The sequence below is a fragment of the Helianthus annuus genome, chromosome 5 (genome assembly GCF_002127325.2).
Source record: "Helianthus annuus cultivar XRQ/B chromosome 5, HanXRQr2.0-SUNRISE, whole genome shotgun sequence".
Classification (NCBI taxonomy): Eukaryota; Viridiplantae; Streptophyta; class Magnoliopsida; order Asterales; family Asteraceae; genus Helianthus; species Helianthus annuus.
This window is the reverse complement of record NC_035437.2, coordinates 106,557,157-106,576,791: the sequence shown is the minus strand read 5'-3', so window position 1 is coordinate 106,576,791 and position 19,635 is coordinate 106,557,157. Positions and strand designations below refer to the sequence as shown.

Sequence of the window (19,635 nt, the reverse complement as noted above, 5' to 3'; positions counted from 1 at the left end):
GTGAAAGCAATCTTCGTCAAAACAAAATTTTTCTCAACTCGAATCAACCTGTGAAGATGCAAACAAATAGGGTATAACATTTAATTTAAATACTATAAGTAAGCAACATTTTGATGCATTGAGGTGTTGTAACCCATGCTTGGGGGGTTTCAAAAAAATCATATTACACTTTTAGCCCCAAACTATTTTATTGTTTACTTTTAATCCAAAAGTTTTCATATTTTCCAATTTAACCTCACAAATTTTTTACTTTCAACTTTGATCCCCTATACTTTTCATATTTCGCAATTTTTTTCATTTTACGTTTCGTTCTAAATTTTGCGAATTAACACAGCGCAACGTGCATGTGTGGTTCAACATTTTTCCGTTTCGTTTTACGCTTCGTTCTAAATTTTGCAAGTAAACATGGCGCAACGTGCATGTGTGGTTCAACGTTTTTATGTCATCTAATTTTTTTTTCCTGTTTGATAGGTTCGTCGGGACGTGCGGGTCTTAAATCGTCTTAGTTATTACTTTCTATGTTTCACGTTCCGGTCTAATTTCTTCGCATTAATACGCCGCAACTGCAGTTTTGGTTGTTGTTGACGATGGTGTGGTATTGGTGCTATTTATCATGGTTTACGCCTACACTGCAACCGGGGGGTTTAATACTAGTTAAGAATAAAAAGACACCGAATTTTAGCGTAAAAAAACCTCTCAAAACGTGAGTAAAACCACGGAACTGCTAGAGCCACTAAAAATCCATAAGTACCAATATTCAAGGAATACAAAGTATTCTCTAGATAAACTAGAGGCATATAATAATCATCATATACTTCGCACATATCACTTAATATAAAGAAAACATATAAACAAGTAAGTCATATTACCAAAGGATATTATTGTTCGATCTTTGGAACGTCTCTTGTCTTTGTAAAACAACCAATAGAATGAAGCTCTACTTTTCTTCTCTTCGTCAATTGCGATGACAGAAGGTTGAAAACCAAGAGAAACCTCAAAATCAAAACCCTATTTTTGTTGTTTTGTTTCCTGCGTCCTCTAAATCCCACTCAAATAAAACCCTTTTTATTTGTTGGGTCTTGTGTGGGAAGTCAAGCCCACATTATATGGTTCAACACTTTTCTTTCTTTAATTGTGACTAGGTTCGTTGATGTCGTGCGTTGCAGCGAAAGGAATGACAATGTAAAACAAACGCTATTTTAAATGGGGAATTGGCCTGTAATAATCCCATCTATATCTTATTGGCCATTAATAATCCCACCTCAAAATATTCCTCCCAATAGTCCCACCTTTCACCTATTTTTACTACAATGGCCCCCCGTTAAAAAAAACTTAACGGAGTTAAGCATTTTTCCAAATTGCAAACAGATTTTTAGGGCTTTTGATCTGAACGATGATATGAGTCCATTGATGTAAAACTTACTTCGAAATGGTGCTCCAACTGACTTGATTTTGGTTAATTGGAAATCACCCAAATTGAAGCGCCATTTTCACCGTTTCGAGCACCGTTTCGAGGCAAGTTTTACATCAATGGACTCGTATCGTCGTTCTAATCAAAAACCCTAAAAAATCTATTTGTAATTTGGAAAAAAGCTTAACTCCGTTAAGTTTTTTTAACAGGGGACCATTGTAGGAAAAATAGGTGAAAGGTGGGACTGGTGGGGGGAATATTCTGAGGTGGGATTATTAATGGCCAATAAGGTCTAGGTGAGATTATTACAGACCAATTTCCCATTTTAAATTGAAGCATGTTGTTTAGAAAGGCAAACCGTCAGAATCGGTTTAGCTTATCATCATACAGTTTTAAGACACCAAATAAATACTCTATTTTGAATACGATTTCATTTTAATAAAACTTATACCGGAATGTAGAGAGAAATAATTAAACACAATTCGTACCTAAGTTTTTAGAAAAAAATTAACAAACGTAAATTATTAGAGAAATCTGAAATTAATTGATAATGGAAATATGATTAAAAAAAGAAAATAAATTCCTAAAAGAAAAAAAATAAATGATAAAAGAAATATAGTTTAAAAAAAAGTAAAATAAAACAAAAGGTATGTTAAAACTTAAAAGTAAATATAATAATAAAGTATTATAATATTAAATAATAAAATATTAAAAAATTATATATTATTATAAAAATGAAATCATTGTTTATGGTCATAGAAAAAATTAATTATTAAAGAAATATCAAACTAATCGAAAACGAAAATATGATTTAAGGAGAAAAATAAATTAAAAAAATAAATAATAAATGAAAAAGAAAATATGGTTTTACAAAAGTAAAATAATAATATAAAATATGTTAAACTTAAAAGTGAATATATTATTATAATATTCAAATAATTGAATTTTAAAAAGTTATATAGTATTATAAAAATAAAGTTACTATTTATGAACAAATAAATTAAAATAATAAATAATAAATGAAAAAGAAAATATGGTTTTGTAAAAGTAAAATAATAATATAAAAATATGTTAAACTAAAAGTAAATATACTATTATAATATTAAATAATAGAATAATAAAAAACTATATATTATTATGAAAATAAAGTTACTATTCATAAACCTTGTCAATAATATATATAATATATAATATATATAATATATAATATATAATTTGGACATGAAGTTTTCTTTTTCATTTAACATGCTAAAACAAAATAGTCAGGGCCAGCCCTAACAATTCGTGTACCCTGTTCGAGCTTGAAAAATGTGTCATTAGGCCTTAACGAAATTGGGTATTGTGCTCACTAAAGGTCTAAACTTAATGACAAAGGGGTTAAGAAATAATGTAAACCATAAGAATAGTTTTGTAAGAGGGTCTATGTTGGTGTTTGTATTGGTGTACCCTATTAAAAAAAATATTTTACATATACATATAGGGTTTTTTTCAGAAAAAAACGTGCCCCTCGAAATACCGGGCCCTAGCCGGTGGTCCTCCCCGCCCACCCCAAGGCCGGCCATGAAAATAATAACTTGGGTTGGGCTTTTTTATGGTTAAAAAAGAACCCAACAATTCCCGAGTTGATACGAACCATGTTTTACTACCAAACACAACATCTAAACATGGAATCCCCGATTCCCGGTGTTTCAATGGTTTTTAGCAAGATAACAACGTTGTTGTGGGGCGTTGTGTATAAGCGGTACTTTGAATATATCCCACTGCAAAAACTAATTTCACTAGTAAGAAAAGAGCATTCATAATCCGTCCCTCAAATTCTGTGAGAGAGCTTTTTATATTATGAAGAGTGACTGTAGGTGGTTGTGAGTAAATGAGAGAGAAAATGTTACTCTTCATCTATAAATTTGAGAGGATACCGTTCACCCTCTATAAATTTTTAATATATATTGAAAGTGATTGTAAGCGGAGGAGAGAGAAAATGTAATGATAAAAATATAAAAAATACTATTTAATTGAAAGGGGAGAGAAAATGTAATTATTTTTAGAGTTAATTGCCAAAATCGCCCCTGAGGTTTGAGCACATTTGCCATTTTCGTCCAAAATGACACTTTTGTACCATTTTGCCCCCCACGTTTGTAACTTTTTGCCATTTTCATCCAAACAACTAACTTAGTTTATTTTTTCTGTTAAGTTGAATGATATTTGGATGAAAATAGCAACTATAAACCACAGGGACGAAAATGGCAAATGTGCTCAAACTCTTTTTAATTTCTTTTATTTAGTTAATTTTGTCACATATATAATAAAAAAGAATATACATGCAATTTTTATATGAAAAAAAATAATAGTTTTCTCACATCTTTTTTTTTTTAAATTTTCATCCAACCACTAACTAAGTTAATTTTTTTCTATTAAGGCGAAGGGTGTTTTAAGTTTTATAAATTAATACAGAAATTAATTTCCAATTGTTTATATAGATCAATTTTATAAAAATAAATCTACTTAAACCTCTAATTTTTATAAAACTAAAATGCTTGTGACCTTATAGAAAAATGTCAAATAAACAAATATTATCATATATACCAAGTTTTTAATTCATCTTCTACTTTTTTAAATTCGCCCCTAACGAAAAACAAAAGCTAGTGCCCCCATCAAACAACGTACCGTTACCAAACCTTAAAATTACCCACCAAATAGTAAGTATAATGCCATCTAATATTTTGTGATAAACACTTTTCACAACGAGCTATTTTCTTGTTAAACTCTCAAAAACAGAATCGAAATATTAATGTTACTTAGAGAAAGAAAACAAAGTTCTATTGAACAAAAGACAACATATAATAACCTTGATACAAAAAATTAATTTATAAAATTTAAAACATCTTTCGCCTTAATAGAAAAAAATTAACTTAGTGGATGGATGAAAATTTATAAAAAAAAAATATGTGACAAAACTATTATTTTTTCGTATAAAAATTGCATGTATATTCTTTTTTATTATATATGTGACAAAATTAACTAAATAAAAGAAATTAAAAAGAGTTTGAGCATAATTGCCATTTTCGTCCCTGTGGTTTATATTTGTCATTTTCATCCAAATATCCTTTAACTTAACAGAAAAAATAAACTAAGTTAGTGGTTTGGATGAAAATGGCAAAATGTTACAAACGTGGGGGGCAAAATGGTACAAAAGTGTCATTTTGGACGAAAATGGCAAATGTGCCCAAACCTCAAGGGTGATTTTGGCAATTAACTCTTATTTTTAATGAAATTATAGGGTAAACAAGATGAAAGGGATGTGAATGCTAAAGTTGGTTTGGGGCATTGTGTATAATCGGTACTTTTAGAATATATCCCACTGCAAAAACTAATTTCATTGATTCAAACAACGGTGGCAGTTTTGATGCACTATTCGTTAATGGATTCTACCTTTTAGTGTTCCAATGGCAAAACCATGCCCACAGGGTTGTGAAGGATCTTTTATATGTTCAAGATTCGACCATTTGGTCCTTTTAGTGTTCTAACAGCAAAACCATGCCCACAGGTACCAGGCTTGTGAAGGATCTTTGATAGCATTTATGATGTCCACTGTCGTATTGGCGTTTATTGTAAGTGGATACTTAAGTGTTGCACTCGCATCACATGTTTGAAGTCACATATAACAATTTTACCGGTTTAAAGGGTTTGTAAGACAAGCAGTGTGCACGATTAGTGTTTAAAGTCATTTTACTGGTTCGAGGGCTTGTAATACAAGCGGTTTGTACAATTTTGACTCTTTACGATCATCCTGTATCCCCAAGGGCCTAAAACTTGAACCCAAAAAGGAGACGTGAAGTAGAAGACTTGTAAAACTAGTTGAGCATGTATGAAGGTTTGATCCTTAATAATAGTCCATTAGTTCCTTGTACATGTAACATTTTCACTGAGATATGTTGAAGGCTGATGCTAAAAAAAAGTATGAACTAACCATTTGATACAAAAACAATTTGTGGTTTGTAAATCGTAAGTTAGAAAATATAAAATATTATATTAATGTGGTTTTACTATCTGGAACAAAGAACCAATTCATGTCGTCGATCACACACATCAAACGTTGTCTTCTTGAAAACATCTCATGCTAATTTTCCTTGGAACAAGAGCGTGTGAACTGTGAATTCACTCCCACACCAGAGTCTCATCAATCTTTTTAAAACATGTATGCAAACACGAGCTTCAAATTGATCACAAAACCCATAATTTTGCGCGCCATCAAAAGGGATATGAAAACGCCATGCTAGCCTACTTTTAAATCCATGCCCATATAACAGAAACCCAATTGTTATAAAACAAAACTAAGCATAAAAAAAAAAAGAAGATAAATCAAAAGCATTGATACTTAGCTTAAAACATAAAGATTAACCATAACAAGATCAACATAGCACGACAAACCACCCTAGACAGCTAGAGACTGTACAGGGCAACAAACAGAAAGGTTTTTTGGACTACGACAACAAAGCCTAATAGCACACATTGTGTGTATTTTGTTGACTTGTTACAACGGTCAAACACGAGCATCCCACAAGGAGTCGGCACAAACCTCACTTGCAGCAGACGTCAAGAGACGATAAACATCATCAGGCGGGCTCAACCCCAGTGAAGAAGCCCTGTTCCAGCGGTCAATTCTCTTCATCCCAACACATGGCCCGTACATCATGTTCATGTCAAATTGCCTTAATACCTCTTCATTTGCATCGCGATTCTCTGGTAGTTCAATAATGTTTCACATCAGAAAAAGCAACATTTTGAAATTGTAATCTTAAAAAACAGGTTATACTCAAATTAAAGACTTTAAAAGGTGACACATAAGACTATTCATGTAAAAGTCTGGAACACCAAAAAAACACATTTGTTGAAATATCAAAAAAAAAAATTATTTTCAACTTTAAAAACGTGTCCAGTTCTAGCTTCTGGTAACCAATGGTTTGGAACCAAAAACAATGTTAAATCCATCTTTTTTAATAAAAATTTTCGTGTTATGAAAAATTTCAACTCTACAGTAGTTGCTGTAAACTCTCATTTTCTGTAAAATGAAGTTATCAAACAAATATAGTTGATGAACTAATCGATGCAATTAAACAGTTATAAATCAGTTTCAAGTGAACAAAATTAATGAATACACCAAGAGTCTACGAAAATTTAAAATAAAATTAACATTTGTAACGTAAATATAACATTCAATTCGTCGACAACCTAAATGCAAAAATTGAAACCCTAGCTACATAAACATGATCCAATTCTAAACAACAATTGTTCTTCCAACAATAATAGTTTACTCACCTTGAAGATCAAGAGAACCATGGGCTACAAGAGCAGGAGGTTGAGCGACACTCGCTCCAAAACTCGCAGCGTTTTTGGACTTCGATTTGGATTTGGTAGACGAAGGTTTACTGATTCCTGCATTTTTCTTCTTCTGCTTGTAGAATCCCTTCATGTCCGCCGATGAAGCCATCTCGATTTGAGTGATTTTGATTTTCGAAACCCTATTTCGAGTTTGAATTTGAAATTTGAATGACCAAATGGGGGTGTTGGTGGAGTATATATGACAAGGATTTCAGGATTAACACTCGGCACCCTTGTAGTTAGAAAGATATACATTTTTTACCAAAACTTTGTTTTTCTCACAAGGTTTAAAGTTTGAGTGAAGTACAGTTTCAGTCCCTGGGGTTTACACCCAAACGCAGGTTCAGTCCTCATTTGAAAAAAATTAAACAGTCTGGTCCTTGTCGTTGTCAATTTGATTCAATCAAGCCCCTGGTGCAAACTGACGTTAGTGTAACGTCAGTTATGTTAAATGACCTTTATGATCCTTAGGGATTGAAAGTGCAACTCGAAAAAGAGGGTCTTCTTTTATAAACCCTGCAACTTGAGAGAAGCCACCATCATCTTCAAGATCCTCTTCAATGGCAGCCGCTACCTCGTGGACTAGCAATACCAGTGGTCAGTCCAATGCAGTATGCTCATGTGGTGCTGCTACTTGCATTAGAACATCTTGTGTCGAAGGTAATTCAGGGAGAAGAATTCTTTGTTGTGTAAGTGTTTGTTAGTTTGTTCATCATTGTTTTCTACCTGATTCATAAATAAACAGTGTATGATGTTGAGTTTTAACATTTGCAAACCGATGGGTGTGGGTTGTTTCAATGGATTGATCCTCCAATTTCATGTCCCAGATGTGAGAGGCTTGTTCCATCCCTGTTGAGCACAAATATGGAGAATGCAGAATTAAAGCTATTGAAGGCAAAGGAAGTTGCTAAGAAAGGGGTTGAAGTTCAAAGACTTAAGTTTCTGTTATGTTTTTCATGGTTGTTCTTTGTGATATGTATACTGATTTAGTGATGTATGTGCTTTTTACTGTTACTCTGACTTGCACTGTAACTATCTATGTTTCCCAACGACTAGTAATATTTATGAAACAATAACATTTTGAATTTGCTTTTATAAATACAATTCTTTGTTTTGTGTTATGATTCCAGCAGCTAGCAGCAGTGAGAATGGAAAAGCGAGGTAAGAAACATCTACTTCATTTCTCCTATCACCAAAACAGGGTAACGGATAACAAAGAGCAGTTACCTTGTGTGGAAACAGATGTTCAATATCACTTAGTGGATGTTGCTGAAGGTAATTTTGTGGACCGATCAAACACATGTTCTGTGAAAATAGAGGTGGTGTTAAACCATAAGCTAAGTTTTTTTATGGCAAATGTTACTCGTATTCACTTTACATCAAATATTGTAAACTACTTCTTTTGTCTAAGCTAGCCCCACATTGACATAAGCTAAACCATTGATCGGGGACGGATACATGGCCAAGTTTTTTTCTTTTATTGTTACGGATACGTGAAAATCCCGAGCGCTCCTCATGAATTTTTTCAATCGCACCCCTTGAACTCTGATTTATGTGAAGTCGCGCTAAATCGTCTAATATAGAGCATATAAACTTGAACTCTGATTTATGTGAAGTCACGCTAAACTTAAAATGGTTCATCAGATTTTGTTTACGAGGAAGATGTGGGTAAATAGTAAATACTTGTAGCTGGTCATAAGAAAGTACAAAGCAATAGCTAACCAATGTGATGCACACTTTTTTAAATAAATACAATAAATTCAAGTAATTCTTTTTTATACTGGCTTTCTTAGTTTTTATTCCTTTTTATCTGTGAGTTAATTTAATTTAGTATCAAGATTATTCAGATTTTTAATTTTGTGTTTCTCTAATATTATTATACATCAACGAATATAGGTATGTATGTATGGACCCTCCGGCTAAGATTTATGGTTTTGTCACTGGTTTGATTATTATTTTAGTTATTATATAATTTGCATTAATTTTTGTTGTATAATAATTTTTGAAAAGTTTCAGATGTGTATAAATATTCGCAAAAATATACAACTTCTATATCAACACTCATGATTTTAACCATTCTTTCAACGTAGCATGCATGGTCATTTTTTCAGGAATTATGGATTTAAGGATTTGGTTTCTAATATTTGTCAAACCATAACAGGTATGATTCATGTCTAGGAGTGGCAATAGATAACTTGTATAAGACACGATTAGAATTGTCCGTAGGGGCGGACCCACCTTATGGGGTGGGTAGACGGCCGCACCCCTTGAAAAAAAATTAGTGGTATTTTTCGCAAAAAATCCCGACCGCCCCCCTTGGAAATTTTCGTCCGCACCCCTTGAAAAATTCTGACCGCACCCCTTGGAAAATTCCGACCGCACCCCTTGAAAATTTTAGTCCGCACCACTTAGAAAAAAAAGTTAGGAATTTATATAAAAAAAATTGTGAACACGGATTGAAACCCGATCAAATTATGTAAACAAGTTAGTCCACTAACCCTTTAATAAAACTTAAATTAATCAATCAAGCCCAATAACTTAATACCCAGTCAAGCCCAACCCAACTACAAGTTTTGTTAAACAAAATCAGTCACATAATAATAAAAAAAAATACCAAATCGCTGCCACTTGCCAGCGACTCCCGCCATCCCTCTGCTTCACTTCAGCGCCCAACAACAACATAATTACGGCCGTGGACTGCAAAATGGTTAATTCAGGCCGCCCCAGACAGGTACATGTTTTGTTTTGTTTTTTTGTTTTTTTTTTTTTTTTTGTTATTTTGATGTTTATGCGATTTTATTCAAGAGTCAAGAGATAATAGGATTTTAGGATTGGTTAAAAAAGTTTAAACTTTTATGTGTTTTGAGGTAATTTAGGGTTGTTCTAGTCTTTATAGGATGAGTTTGTTGTTTTTTAATCTCTTATTGACTATATGATTCTAGAAACACACACACACACACATATATATATATATATATATATATATATATATATATATATATATATATATTTGTTAAAAAGGTTTAAAATATTATATGTTTTTATGTATTTTTGGGTTGTTCTAGTCTTTAGTTGGGTGGTTTTGTTGATTATATGATTGTTGGTTGGTAAATAACAATTACTAGGGCTTGAAATTCAAAATTTTAAATTGAAAATTAAGGAATATGGGCTATGCTTGAACACTTGAAGATCCTTGTTTATTTTGTATGTGGTAGGATTAGGAAGGAACAATGAGTAGGGAAATTATGCCGCAATTTCTCAAGAGGAAAGGGGTTGAACCACTTTTTTTCGCCGGATTCTTCTAATCAGTGGCGGAGCTAGCCAAAAAATCAGGGGTATCCCTTTTTTTTTTTTTTGGATTAGAGGTATCATTTGTATAAAAAGATAAAAATCTTACAATACGTAGACGAAATTGAAGGATATTTTTACACTACGAAAAGGGAGTTGAGGGGTAGCCCGTGCTACCCCTCCTTATACATTGGTTCCGCCACTACTTCTAATTTAAGACCAATGTATGTTTTAGATAAGTTTTTTTGTTCTTTTATTTAATGATTAAGAGAAATAGAAGTAGGGATGGTTTGAACTTTGATGCTTTTTTGTTTCTTAATGTGATAAGAAGTTAGGAACTAGGGTTTGATTGTTTGAAAATTGAAATTGACCCGACCCGATCTGATTCGACCCGCTATGAACCTTTGTTTGTTTGTGTTTACTTGTTTTATAGGACCCGACCCGATCCGACCCGCTATGAACCGATTTTTTTATATAGCTAGGGGTCTAAAATCTTTAAAAATATTCTGCACCTCAGAAAAAAAATCCTAGGTCCGTCACTTTCCGTACCATTAAGTTATGACATATGGACTTGCACATGAAATTATCATCATTCTAAGTATTATTTTTCATGTAAAACGTGCATATTATATAACTACACAACTCTAAATTTGATAATAATACAATAATAAAAAAATCTACTTAACATCTTTGTTGATTTCTTAGAAAATAAAAATAAAAATCTACTTAACATCTTTATTGATTTCTTAGAAACAATAAGCTTCCAGAGAAAACCTGGACTTATTGCGAAACCAATAGTTTGTAGTTAATGGTTTGGGTCCAGTAAAAGCTACCACATCCAAGTCAAGTAGTCATAAAACCATGAAAGGGATTAGTGGAATCGATAAATGTTATTAAAGTCCAAAGGTTATCAGTTTTCATATGACGAACAACTTAATAATAGAAGTACTTATAAACGATCGATATAACTAACATATTAAAGCTACAAAGTGTTCAATACAACATGCTAGTCGACATGCAAATCACTATGCCCAACATCTTCAATCGCGGCGATCCCTTAAACTTCATGGCGTAGTTATGGTAAAATCCTAATCCCATAAACCCGGATTTTGGAATTGCACTCGCCATAGGGGAAGCTGCCATAACCATTCAAAAGCTAACATCATCTCATAGTTGCATCTTTAAGTTATGAATTTAAGTCTCTTTTAAAATAAATGGGCACAAAAAGGTTTTCTAAAGTTACTTGCAAACAATAGTAGAATTGGTAGTTGATCCTAAAGAAACTTGTGGCGTAGGCGATATGGATGGCAAAGGTGCCCCTTCAAGAAACCAAAAATGGGAGCAAGTCAACACATATAATCATCAACTAGGAGTGTTCAATCCTATGGCCAGACAAACAAAACTATAAAACCAGACGAAAACCTGCAATGTTTATTTGCCTCTTGTTTCGAGATTTTAAAAAACTGATTGGTTTATGGTTCAAGATATTTTCAAAAATTGATTCTAAGTAGGGTGTTTATGGTCCGGCTCAGTCAGTTTAGATAAACATAAAACCTCGAACAACGGTTTCCAACGACACATCAAACAACATGAGTTGTTTGGGTGGGTAGGTAATGCCGGTTTTGGCATTTTGACAGGCAAATCATCTTTTAATTGTGCGTCTGTATTACATAACCTGTATATAACAAAAAATAAAAATAAATTAAAAAACGGTTGAACAACCAACACAAGTTCCAACTTGTTAGACGGCCAACTGTTAGACGGACTATTTAACCACAAAAACTCGTATAAATCTCAGACTTGCTTGATTCAGTTTAGACGATACAGCCAATTTAATAGCGCTTATTAACACTCCTTAGTTTCGGGCTAAAACGGATTCTATATTTACTTCTACATTAATATCTTTATGTTATTTTAAACTATTAACACAACACCATCCCAATTGTTTATTCGATTCATGATCGAGTTCAGGACCGAACAAAATCATGCCAAACCAGCTTAAATTAGTAAAATGTTATAATCATAATATTTCATTTTAGGTCCCAAACCCAATTTGATTTTAAACCTATGAACACCTCTAGACATGAATATTAAAAATAAAAACACAAACCCAACCTGTACACGAGACAATGTCAAATTGGACACTACATATAAGCGGAAGTTGCATAGCAAGTGTCGTGTTGATGGGGAAAGCAGAGCTCAAAGCTGAGTTATTGAGCAAGAGGCACAAACACCGGGGCTGCTGGTCGTTCACATGCCTCAAGTTATCACAACATGACTGAGACGGGTCAGTGGATCTACCTTGGACGAATGGTGCACACACGGCTAGCGGAAGGATACGTGGCCCACATTGAACAAAGGTGGGTGTCACTGGCAAGTTGGGTTGGGTCATGGTCAGGGAGGGAAGGTTTGTGATGATCAACAGAAGAAGCAGGGCTTCCATTGAGGTGGTGGCAATGGAAGAAGACATGGTGTTGCTGAGTGGTGAAAGTCTGAACTCTAGAGTGAAAATATAAATGCATTACTCACTGGTTGAGTGTGATCTGCAACATGAGTTATGTGCATTTGACTATAGAAATGCATAATACATGTATTGGTGTAGTTGGGTTTCAACTGTTATTCTCTGATAGAAAAGTTCCTAGATTTATAATATTCCAGAAACACATGTATTACTTGACAATTATATATATTTATATCCTGGCATGATGATCAAAGTAACAATCATACGCTATTAACTATCATAAAATTGCATCATTCGAAAACATACCACAATTGTCCATTTTGTAAAGCAGATTTTAAGCAGTTAACCAACGCGAAAACTTATTCAAGAACACAAGATTGCAATGTAAGACGACGTGAAGAAACTTCTTCAAACATAACTTCTTCTACTGGGTCATCAAGTCCTTGTTATGTTCCTCTGCAAAGGCACGATGCTTTCAACATAACACTTGATTTGATCAAACTCCACACGCTCTGAGCATAACGGATGCTTGAGAGTGACTTGAACTGATCTAAAACGTCTGCTCCACGTTTACTTTTCTCCATGAATAACTTGACATAGAGAAAATCAAAATCTCAACCGCAGACGGTTCAAAACGCTTATCGCCACTTATCCTGATGTTCAAAACCTTATGTTCATTTCTAGACTCATCGAACCCAAATAAGTAACAGGTATACACCTCACTACTACTACTACCATAAGTAACAGGGAGTTTAAAAATGTTACGCGTGCTAGGGTTAAGAACAAAGGCGTCGTTGGGAGTTAAGCGGCCATTCGCGGAAGTAAAGCATACTAACCCGTTCAAATGCTCGGCTTCTGCTGCATCGTTGATCGAAAGAGTGTTGTCCAGTGTGATGAGACGAGTGACGGATCCACCGTCATGAGCAGCGGAGAGAAAGTATCGTTTGCGAGTGGAATTATTGTAAGCAGAGAGGAATAAGCGAAGAGTGGCACGAGAGAAGTAGAAGTTGGTGAATGATGGATCGGAGATGAAGGAATGCCATGGCTTACACACGGATCTGGATCGAAGGATGGATTGGACTGGGAGTCTGGAGAAGATCTCTTCGATGATGACATTTGAGCATGAAAAGTTTGGTATCAGATCCGATTGAGCATCAGTCGTCTGCGATTGTTCCTCTTCTTCACCTAGTAGGGTTTCCATTTTTTGGGTGATGACGACGGTTGAGCATGAAATTTCTTCTTCATCTAGTACGGTTTCCATTTTTTGGGTGATGATGACGGTTGAGCATAATTGACCATCAGTCATCTTCGATTGTTCTTCTCGGTTTCCATTTTTTGGGGAAAACAGAAAGACAGCGAGGGGAATTTTAAGACTCGTTTAACACAACTCTTTTTTTTTTCCGGTTTCTTTTATCAAGAGTAAAATGCATGGATATTACATATGTTTTTATAAAATAAGAGGGGTTTCTAATAAAATTTCATCACTCATAATATTCAATCATGTTTCGCCATATTAGCAATCATTTTTTCATCACTCACAACTTTTTTAGTGGGGGTGGTCATCACTCACCACCACACCCAACAGTTTCCCCCAACCAACAACTACCCTCACAAAATAATATCATCACGGCGTTGAAAAAATAACGAAATCGTGTTTTCGTTATTCTATCACGCGTTAATGTTACAGTGGCGGTGGAAGAATTGTGCCATCACGCGTTATATATGCCATCACGGTGAAAAATAACGGAGTGCCCCCTGTGGCCTAACACCTATAATCTCTAATTTTTTTAAAATTATGTCGGTGTTCTATGTAGTTTGAGAGTTTGTTACTTGGATAGTCTCTGAAGTGGATGTTCGTTAGTTTTCTCCATTAAATCTATGTAAAATAACCAACATGCCCCTTAGTATTAAATTAAAACACTAAAATAGATATATTTTACAAAACCACATGGAGCACTTGTGGAGCCCACTTCCTAATAAAATAATCCCACCCACAAACCCACCATCACCGTAACACCTCCACACCACCATCACTATCATAACCACCATCACCGCCACCACCCCCAAATCACCTCCACGACGGAAAAAATCGAACAACCACTGAAAAAAAAAAACCTGAACTATATCCTAAACTGGAGTAGATAATGTAAACTAGTAGTAAGACCCGTGTGCAAACACGGGTGGTTTTAAAAAAACCATACATAACACATTTTAATAGAAAGTATAAATAGGTATATAGATATTGTACCAAAACATGTTATCTATTATAGCTAATAGACAACTATAAACATAGATCATCGGTTAATATATCAGTTACTCCTATCCAAAAAAGGGAGTATCCACCCATTGATAATGTAAACTGTTTATAGATATAAGTACATATAAAAGATGTCTAACAAACTTAATAGAATTTGAATACAACTTAAGTTTCAACGTAATCATCCCTCAGTTGCATCTGATGCTCAAGAATTATTGGCCTCTCAGACATGGATTTACTCAGGTCTTTAGCAAAGTCTTCAAGTTTTCTAACTTTGCTAAGCTGAAATGATAAGAACCTCTGGTATTCCCTGTCATCCATCCCTATGCTATTCTCTCTTGCTATAACCTCAGCCTGTGTTACTTTTAATTTTAGATACTCATCTAAGTTTTGAGGCTTCTTATAGCCATAAAGAGATGGGAAGGATCTTTTAGATGGATCCTCTATTGTGAAGAATGATTCAGTTTCACCTTTAGCAATGACTAACTCCAGAGGATATTGAGCTTCCAGGGGAATGACTGATGGTAGTACAGCAATTGGAAGGGATGAAGTGGGTTGGGTGGAAATGATGAGGATAGACTGTTTTGAATGGGGGCAGATGATACGTGGATTGGTGATTAATCTCCTCATCATCTTCTAACGCAACATGAATTTTTCTCTTACGTGTGGACATAATTTCTGGTGAAGGAGAACGTTTTGATGGTGAATATGAATGTATGGGAAATCTTTCTGATGTTAGAGGTGGTTGGATTGTTGTTGGTGTAGTGAAAATGATCATGGCAGATGTTTGACAAACTTCTGCTGAAACAACTGGTGTCTCATTAGCTGTTTGGCTAACATCTGCTGATACTTTTGTTGCATCAGCATCTATTGGGTGAATTGGTGATGATGGTGTTGAAGCTATTTTCTCCTTCTTTTGTGGTGATTTTTCTAGAGAAGATTTGGGTTTAGGTTTTTCTGGTGAAGGAGCACATTTTGGTGGTGAAGGTGAATGTGTGGGAAATCTTTGTGATGTTGGAGGTGGTTGGAATGTTGTTGGTGTAGTGACAATGATCATGGCAAATGTTTGACAAACTTCTGCTGAAACAACTGGTGTCTCAGCAGCTGTTTGGCTAACATCTGCTGATACTTTTGTTGTATCAGCATCTATTGGCTGAATTGGTGATGATGGTGTTGAAGCTATTTTCTCCTTCTTTTGTGGTGGTTTTTCTGGAGAAGGTTTGGGTTTAGGTTTAGCAGAGGATACAATTTCTGTAGGAGTAGTAGTTTTCCTTTGTATCTTGCTTCTTCTGCTTTTCCAAAGCTATCTCTTCACCTTTCTTGTTTAGGATCTCATCAATCCCTTTTTCCTTTCCAGCTTCTGAAGCTTTTGTAGAAGATTTTTGTTCAGCTGACTCTGGCTGTTGTTGCACCTTTGGTTTTGGTTTAGCTTTTGAATCAGGTGGCAAATTTCTCAGTGAATCTTTCTCCCCTTTTTTAGCATCATCATCATCATCATCATCGTCTTTCTCAAAGATTGATGTAGGGGTAGAGCCAGTAAGTTTGAACAGATGTTCCTTAATGTTCCGAACGTCTGCTTGTGTGTCTTTATACCTAACATCAACCATATTTCTGATAAATTCCAAATGCGAATTGTGGTTCCTTTCAGCCAAATTCCTCTGAGCTTGAAGGATGGGTTGCACAGAATTCCAAAGCTCATTGGCAATTTGCTGAGTGCTAGGCTGACTTTTAGAAAGCTCCATCATCTGCTTCATCTTTTCTTTCATTTCAGCAACAGATGTTTCAATGGTAGACATTCTAACCGTCAAATCCTTATATCTTAATTCATCACCTACTTTAATAGGATCATCTGAATTCCCACCTAAGTGGTTATATTTGTTTTGATAATAGGAGAAGACTCCATATCATCAGAAACAAATGCCCCTTTTTCTTGGTTTTGGGGACTTCCCACTGAAGCAGAGATTACAGTTGTAACCTCAATAGCGGTTGTCTTCAAGGGAGTCTTAATGATGTAACCACTGTCCAACTGATAACCAATGGGTTCAACAGTTGTAGTGGCTGCTCCACTTGAACTACCACCAAGAGTTTCATAAAACTCAACGAGCATAACCTCCTCAACTGTTTGTAGGATAGCAGATTGAATTGGTTCAGACACACTCATTTGTTGGGTTATACTCTCAGTAATGTGTGGATGAGAGGGACTGTTTTCATTCTGAATTTCAATTGCTTCAAACAAGTGCGTCACAAAGTTTATCTTTTAATTGTTGAAAAGTCGTCTCTTGTTCTTTGCCCCAATCAAATCTCTTATCCTTCTAGGTTAGGGACGTTAGTGGTTGAGCAATCTTCGAAAAGTTCTCCATGAATCGTCTGTAGTAGCCCACTAACCCCAGAAATTGTCGTATCTCAGTTGGGGTCTTAGGTGCCTCCCAATTTTTGATCGCCTCAATCTTGGCTGGGTCGACATGAATTCCCTTCTCATTTACCACATGGCCTAAGAATTGCACCTCGCGAATCCAAAATTCGCTCTTCGAAAGTTTCGCATAAAGTTGTTCCTTTTTCAAGACTTCCAAAATAGCTCGCAAATGTTACTCATGCTCCTCTTTGGTTTGCGAGTATATTAGGATATCATCAATAAACACAATCACAAACTTATCCAAATACAGCTTACACACGCGGTTCATGAGGTCCATGAAGACCGCCGGTGCATTGGTTAAGCCGAACGGCATAACAAGAAACTCGCAATGTCCGTAGCGAGTTCTAAAGGTCGTTTTGGAGATACTTTCTCTTGTATTCTCAACTGATGGTAACCCAACCTCAAATCAATCTTGGAGTAATAACTTGAACCTTGTAGTTGATCGAACAAGTCGTCAATTCTCGGTAAGGGGTATCGGTTCTTGATGGTCAGTTTGTTTAACTCCTTATAGTCAATGCACATGCGAAAACTGCCGTCTTTCTTATTAACAAACAACACCGGAGCTCCCCAAGGTGAGAAGCTCGGCCTAATAAATCCCTTGTCTAGCAACTCTGGCAGCTGAGTTGATAGCTCCTGCATTTCTGACGGAGCTAATCAATATGGTGCTTTCGCCACTGGTGCCGCTCCTGGCACCAAATCAATTCAAAACTCCACTTGTCGTTGTGGAGGTAACCCAGGCAAGTCTTCGGGAAAGACTTCTAGAAATTCTTTCACAACGGGGATGTCTTCTAACTTTGGCTCCTTGGTTTCCTTATCGATTACAAGGGCGAGGAAGGCTATGTAGCCTTTTTGGAGAAACTTCTGCGCCTTCATGCAATTAATGCTTCGTAGGGGTGTCTCGCGCTTCTCCCCATGAATCACGAGCGTTTCTTCGTTTGACAGCGGGATGCGAATGGTTTTCTCGTGACAAACCACTTCCGCCCAGTTGTCGGACAACCAATCTATTCCGACAACTACATCAAAACTACCCAAACCAACTGGTAAAAGGTCGATAGAAATTTTTTGCTCCCCAAGCTCGAGTGTACAACCCTTAATAATCTCATCCACTTCGACTAATTTTCCGTTCGCCAATTCTATAGAATACGGGACGTCTAGTTTACTCGTTTCTAGGCCAAGTATATCCTTAAATTCTATAGATATAAAGCTAAAGTCGGCGCCAGTATCAAATAGAAAGGATGCAAAGTGTTGGTTTATAGAGAACGTACCCGTAACAACGTTCGGGTCCTGGTATGCCTCACGTGCTCCTATCGTGAAAACTCTTTCCACGGGCTTGATTTTCCTTAGGGAAATCCTTCTTAAAAATGCCTCATATCTCCACAACCATAACGACCTTGGCCTCTGCCATTACCATTTCCACCTTGATTGTTGTTATTGTTTCCGCCTTGATTTCCATTACCACCGTGGTTGTTGTTACCATTACCTCCATGGTTTGCGTTTCTTCCTCCCGTTCCTACCCCAGATGTTTCTTTGTTGTGCCCCTCCTTACCACATTTTTCACACTTAACCCTCGTGCATCGACCTTCATGATGAAATTTGCACCTATCGCACTTGGGATTGGAACCCAAATAACCTTTACCACTTGCTCCGTTGGTTGCTCCTTAAGCTTTAGTACCACCATGTGAGTTCACTTCCCTTCGCTGTTAGAGTTCGAGTTGTCGTTGTTTGCTCGGGTGCCTTTCTTCAAGTTCAAAAACTTCCTCTTGTTATCACTTGAAGACTCCACACGAGTCTCCTTTTTGTTAGTACCTGACTTTGAGAATTTCCCTAAACGCACCGCCTCCTTAGTGAGGGCAACAACCAATTCAATAGCCTCACTGATAGTAGGAGGCTTGGAAGCAGTAACCATGCTCAGAATTTCTGGAGCAAGTCCCCAGATAAACTTCTCAATCCTCTTAAACTCGAGCTCCACCAAGTAGGGAACAACCCTTGACAAATCATGGAAACGTTGGATGTATCTAGCAACATCAGGCACATTCATCTTTAAGTTCCAAAATTCAGTCTCAAGTTTCTGAATCTCAGCCCTTGAGCAGTACTTCTTCCTCATAAGTTCTTTGAGCTCGTCCCAGCTCGTAGCATATGCAGTAGTTTCTTCTTTCGTCTGAACCTGTAGGTTCTACCAAGAAAGTTCACTGTCCAAGAACAACCCAGAAATGTAGGTAACCCTTTGTAGGATCGAGATTCGACCTAAACGAGTCTATCAGAAGAGTTTTTGATCAATACGAGAGGCGGAAACAGACGTATTGATGGTGAATCAGCTTGATACACTAGGAATCACTTTAACTGTCTTGTATATTGATTTGAAAGCTTTACAGACCACTTGACACTTCGGCAGCACCTCTGCTCCGGAATCAGCAACGTTACAAATG

The 19,635-nt window shown here is 35.8% G+C and overlaps 3 protein-coding genes across 6 annotated transcripts; all 3 read right to left on the bottom strand.

Annotated features, from left to right (window-relative positions):
- Window positions 1-5,766: 5,766 nt before the first annotated feature.
- On the bottom strand, window positions 5,767-6,963 carry LOC110922378. Its single transcript, XM_022166695.2, has 2 exons — window positions 6,728-6,963; window positions 5,767-6,151 (listed from the first exon to the last, which is right to left on the bottom strand). Exons 1-2 carry the CDS (start codon window positions 6,897-6,899, stop codon window positions 5,952-5,954), a joined length of 372 nt encoding a protein of 123 aa, XP_022022387.1. The 5' UTR covers window positions 6,900-6,963; the 3' UTR covers window positions 5,767-5,951.
- A 3,977-nt stretch (window positions 6,964-10,940) lies between these two features.
- LOC110921897 (protein YLS3-like) lies at window positions 10,941-12,581 on the bottom strand. Of its 4 annotated transcripts, none has more exons than XM_022166222.2 (3): window positions 12,194-12,581; window positions 11,322-11,397; window positions 10,941-11,214 (listed from the first exon to the last, which is right to left on the bottom strand). In XM_022166222.2, exons 1-3 carry the CDS (start codon window positions 12,546-12,548, stop codon window positions 11,154-11,156), a joined length of 492 nt encoding a protein of 163 aa, XP_022021914.1. In that variant the 5' UTR covers window positions 12,549-12,581; the 3' UTR covers window positions 10,941-11,153. The 4 variants fall into 4 exon arrangements, with proteins under 4 accessions (XP_022021914.1, XP_022021913.1, XP_022021911.1 ...); XM_022166221.2 differs by having other exon boundaries at window positions 10,941-11,234; window positions 11,326-11,397; XM_022166219.2 differs by having other exon boundaries at window positions 10,950-11,214; window positions 11,326-11,397.
- A 508-nt stretch (window positions 12,582-13,089) lies between these two features.
- Window positions 13,090-13,845, bottom strand: LOC110923812 (F-box protein CPR1-like). Its single transcript, XM_022167870.1, has one exon. The coding sequence runs from the start codon at window positions 13,843-13,845 to the stop codon at window positions 13,090-13,092; it is 756 nt and encodes a 251-aa protein (XP_022023562.1).
- Window positions 13,846-19,635: the final 5,790 nt, after the last annotated feature.

What these genes read in the sequence shown, in the direction of transcription:
- LOC110922378 (XM_022166695.2), bottom strand. Translation starts at nt 6,899, where the DNA reads ATGGCTTCATCGGCGGACATGAAGGGATTCTACAAGCAGAAGAAGAAA. An exon ending in TGGTTCTCTTGATCTTCAAG is followed by an intron (nt 6,152 to 6,727) that starts GTGAGTAAACTA and finishes TTGAACTACCAG; the next exon opens with AGAATCGCGATGCAAATGAA.
- LOC110921897 (XM_022166219.2), bottom strand. Translation starts at nt 12,548, where the DNA reads ATGTCTTCTTCCATTGCCACCACCTCAATGGAAGCCCTGCTTCTTCTG. An exon ending in TGACATTGTCTCGTGTACAG is followed by an intron (nt 11,398 to 12,193) that starts GTTGGGTTTGTG and finishes GGTTTCTTGAAG; the next exon opens with GGGCACCTTTGCCATCCATA. An exon ending in TACCAATTCTACTATTGTTT is followed by an intron (nt 11,215 to 11,325) that starts GCAAGTAACTTT and finishes TGGTTATGGCAG; the next exon opens with CTTCCCCTATGGCGAGTGCA.
- LOC110923812 (XM_022167870.1), bottom strand. Translation starts at nt 13,845, where the DNA reads ATGACTGATGGTCAATTATGCTCAACCGTCATCATCACCCAAAAAATG.